Here is a 5,000-nt window from a genome sequence, read left to right on the forward strand (position 1 = left end):
TATATATACACATACATATATATACATATACATATATATATGTATATATATACATATACATATATATATATATGTGTATATATACATATACATATATATATGTATATATATACATATATATATACATACATATACATATATATTTATATATATATATATATATATACATAAACATATATATATATATATACATATACATATACATATATTTATATATATATTATTATATTTATATATATTATATAAATATGTTATATATATATTATATATATACACATATATTTGTGTGTGTGTGTGTGTGTGTGTGTGTGTGTGTGTGTGTGTGTGTGTGTGTGTGTGTGTGTGTGTGTGCGCACATTCCAGTCACCCCCTTCCATAAATCAAATTCTTTATTGCAGCAAATTCCTGTTGCTTTTAGCATTCAGCCAAAGTTTTTTCATGACATGACAGTCACCTGGAATTCAAAGTATTTATATGCTAGCATGAGTGTGTAAATAAGTAATGTGTTGACTCATAAGTGAGTGAGTGAGTATAAGAGTGATGAAATGAATAAATCCGTGTATGGCACATAATTAAAGAATAATGGTATAACACATCAGAGTTACATGCAAATATAGCAAGTAAATAAAAAAGAAAGAAAGAAAGGCTTTACAAATAAAATGGAACAGATTAGTATAGGAGTGAATGAGGTCCACAAGGATAGGAAAAGGTTGGGCACCATGTAAAGAGAAAGATGAGCTTTTGGCAGCAAAGACAAAGTTTGTTAAGAAATAACACTTGAGATGTACCTTTGTGAAAGATAACACATTACCTTTTTACATAGTTACTCTAAGGTTAATGAGAATAACAATGAACCTGACTCACAAACAGGAAAAGTAACATTCATATTAGCATTAAAAGAAGATATAAGATAAGATATAAGAATAAATGAAATTAATTAAACTACCACATCAAAATCATATGATAAGCATTCAGTACAGAGATGATATTGGTGACAATCTACTATGATTCAGACAATGCTTTCAGAACAAGACAGATTAGATCTGCTTCCTTTAGAAGTGCTGAACCATACGAGACAACTCTCATGATATAAAGTCTTACAAAAACTTAACGTAGAGCAAACTTCAAACTGGAAAATATAAGTAGTTTACAATTTGTGTGTTGATGGCACTTTATGCCTCATCATCAGCTGATAATAAGTATGGCCTAAGGGTTAAAAAACAAACATACTTATTTTGTAATAGATATTTTCTATCTTAAAGTTTAATTGGAAATAGTTATATTTTGTTTTAATGATTTATAATATAAAAGCATTAACATTTAGTATCTCTTGCTACAGGTGTAGGGGAAAGTGAAACTAGTGGTGGAGATGAATGGAGTAGTGGAGATGAGACGGACTCCTCAACCACAGTATCTTCCACTCATCAGGATCCTCACTGTGACTGCTGTTATTGCCACATGCTCCACCATAAGCAGGTACAGAAACCAGATTAATGTGGCACTCTTAGTTGAAGCAAATTAACACAATTCTTTTATAATCATTATATTCTGTTTTCTCCTAAGGGTGGCGGCCGGCAGAAATATAGTGACAGAAGAGAGAGATTACTCAAAATCTTATCCCGTAAGAAAAATGCTCGCAACAATGCTGTGTGTCCTAACGCTACCACAGCAAATGCAGTTACAGCTGTTTCTGATAATACTGAAGTCCCTACAAGCACAGGAGGGACACCACTTGGAGGGCAGAATATAGATAAAATTATGGATTATATTGAAGGCAATCAGACAGATGAAGCAAAACGAGCTAAGAAAGCAGCCAAAAAGGCTCGTCAGAGGCAAAAGAAGGTTTGTGTTCAGATGTACATTCCTTTTATAATAGAGTAGTGTAGTTTTTGTGTGTGTGTGTGTGTGTGTGTGTGTGTTACATTATCAGTACATGGAACATGAATCTGCAAATGGTATGATTTTTTTATTTCTTCCTCTTTCTTCTTTTTCTTCTTCTTCTTCTTCTTCTTCTTCTTCATCTTTTAAGGATTTTTTTTTTTTTTTTTTTTTGCTTCATTGATAATTGTCAATTTACTTTGTCTTACAGTTAGCATTGAAAAAGGAGAAGAAAGAAGAGGAAAAACTTAAACTGGAAAATAAAAAGGGGGAATGTGAAGAAGAGGAGGAGGAGGTTGAAGATGGACCTTTGGCTGAGCTAAGAAGACGAGCTCCAGACGTGACCATCACTGTTGTCCGACCAGGCCAGCAGACATCACGCACAACCTCATCTCCTCAAGTATGTTGGGATCAGTATAGTTACAACAAGTACATAGGATTATATAGGCACATAAAAGCAAAGGCTGTACAAATACTGTGAACTTTTGTTCAGGCCTATAGTACTCAATAGTTGTTCCTAAACCTGCCCAGTAGGTATGGTTATGTCCATGTACTTCTATTTATAAAACCATTAATTAGATTACAACTTTAGTAAATATTAGTTATATTGCTCTATTGAAAAAGCACAAACATATTTATTGATGTATAGTTAAGTCATTTGAATGCAAAATATCATGAATACGTCATTGATATTTTTGATATCTTACAGATGGCTTTTCAGCGACCACGTGATCCATCCCCTCCTGCTATGGAAGTCTATAAACCTCCACAAGCAAAACTTGTACCTTCACTAGCTCAGTCATCTGAAGAACTTTCATCGCAGTCTCAATCTTCCTCAAGAACTATTCTACATCCTTCCCGGCATTCTACCCAAGGGAGGCAACCACAATCTCAACCTGGCAAGCACTTTGCAGCATCTGCCCCAAGCTTCAGCAATCGTGAATCTGCTGAGCGTGCAATGGCTGGTGGGGGTGAACCAGGAGGCCTTAGCAATATCTTGAAGGCGATGGACACATCTGGAAAAGAAAAAGACAAAGGGTCACAAATGGTAACCATAAGAAGGGTAATGGACCCTAATAGTGCTGAGCCGACAGTTACCATCACTCTGAAAGGAGAACAACCAGAAAAAGATAAAGTGCTCTTTAAACTTATTAATGGTCAAGGTAAGATGACAGACAGCATTTGTATTTTCATTATGAGGTATAGCTGCATGTGTGCATTTTTCTGTAAACCCAATGCCGACAGGCATGGCATGTATGTACATGCCATGCCCACTGAGTTTACTTGTTTAACCCCTTCCCGACGGGCCACGACGTGAGGCATCAAAACAAACTGCTCGTTCTGTGGTGTGTGGCTGTACGCCGTGACGGCGCGCTAAAGTGCTACAAGCCGGTGATTCGGCTTGATGTACCAAACTCCCACGCTCAAAGTTGGCACATTGCCTTTGATCACCAGTTTTCTTCACCTGTCACCAAGGGGTTAATTGTTTTTACACATAGATGGCTACACTTGTACTAAGTCACCAATGAGAGAATTACAAGTAACGCCTGTCTCACTGTTTACCCTTCTCTTTTATTTACAAAAAGTATTTTACGTTATCTTATTTTGCTGTTGCTAATGTTTATAACATTATAGTAATTATAATATTTATAATGAAAATAACACCATTGATATTCACAGCACTAGTGAAAAATACGTTTTTCCTGCCAATTCAAGGAATGCTGAAATTAGGTAAGGTCACAAGGCCATGCCCAGGAGCTTCGGGACAATAATCCTATTGTATTTTAACCTATTGCTGATGGGCATGGCTTAAACGCACATGCCATGCCCACTGTGAGATTACTTTTTTTTTTTTTTTTTTTTTTTTTTTTTTTTTTTTTTTTTTTTTTTTTTTTTTTTTTTTTTTTTTTTTTTTTTTTTTTTTTTTTTTTTTTTTTTTTTTTTTTTTTTTTTTTAACACATAGATGGCTACACTTGTACTAAGTCACCAATGAGCTAATTACAGATACTGCCTGTCTTGCCCATATACTCATTTACTTGATTTATGAAAATATTTTACGTTATATTATTTTGCTGTTGCCAATGTCTATAACATTATAGTAATTATAACGTCTTTAACCCCTTGCCGACAGGTACGACAGGTAGACACGTACTATGCCCACTGTTAGTACTTTTTTTATTGTTTTTACACATAGATGGCTACACTTGTACTAAGTCACCAATGAGCCAGTCACGAGTATTGCCTGTCTCGCCTGTTTACCCTTTTCTTTGATTTACGAAATATTTTACGTTATCTTATTTTGCTGTTACAAATATTAAAAAACATTATAATAATTAGAGTGTTTATAATAAAAATAACACCATCGATATTCATAGCACTAGTAAAAAATATATTTTTTCCGCCAATTCAAATCAGGTATGGTCACAAGGTCTATTAATTGACTCCTTTGTGGCTAAGCACTAGCAGAGCCATCTCTGGGCAGACATTTCACAAAAAAAAAAAAAAATATAGAAAATAGACCCAGCATTTTCCCCCTTTTTTTTTTAATTTTCCCTGGCGGCATTGGGTTAATAAGATAACACCATCGATATTCAAAGCATTAGCAAAAAATGTTTTTCCCACCAGTTCAGTGAAAGGTGGTATCAGGTAAGGTCACAAGGTCTACTAATTGATTCCTTTGTGGCTAAGAACTAGCAGAGCCATCTATGTGCAGAGACATTTCACAAAAAAAAAAAATAATAATAAATGAGGACAGCATTTTCCACGGTGGCATCTGGTTAAATGTATTAAATGTAATATTTGTTACATATTTTTTTTCCATTTATGCATATGTATCACAAAATTATATTTGAATCTCATAGAAACAAGTAAGATTTACCTTTTTGCAATCCTCTGATGTCCAGTCTTGACATCTTAGTTGGCCTTTTTTCTGACTGTAGAGGGCTTACACTTGAAGCAATAGTTCCTATATTCATTAGCCAGTTGCTTGGATGACTTGCATTTGGAAACATCCACTTTTTTGGCTATTTTCTATTGGCTTAAAGATGTTTCTTGGAGATAAACAATAGTAACAAAAAAAAAAACACCTGACTTTCCTCAACTCATGGTACTTTATTAGGCA

At 34.3% G+C, this 5,000-nt stretch overlaps 1 protein-coding gene across 1 annotated transcript in view; it reads left to right on the forward strand.

Annotated features, from left to right (window-relative positions):
* The window catches only part of LOC125030012, a 56,974-nt gene that overhangs the window by 48,958 nt on the left and 3,016 nt on the right, over positions 1–5,000 (forward strand). Inside the window, exons 11-14 of the mRNA XM_047620229.1 lie at positions 1,340–1,476; positions 1,564–1,842; positions 2,090–2,278; positions 2,588–3,041. Coding sequence (XP_047476185.1) covers positions 1,340–1,476; positions 1,564–1,842; positions 2,090–2,278; positions 2,588–3,041 — 1,059 coding nt within the window. The remainder of the gene's footprint in view (positions 1–1,339; positions 1,477–1,563; positions 1,843–2,089; positions 2,279–2,587; positions 3,042–5,000) is intronic.

This window comes from Penaeus chinensis, chromosome 10, assembly GCF_019202785.1.
Source record: "Penaeus chinensis breed Huanghai No. 1 chromosome 10, ASM1920278v2, whole genome shotgun sequence".
NCBI classification, from domain to species: Eukaryota; Metazoa; Arthropoda; class Malacostraca; order Decapoda; family Penaeidae; genus Penaeus; species Penaeus chinensis.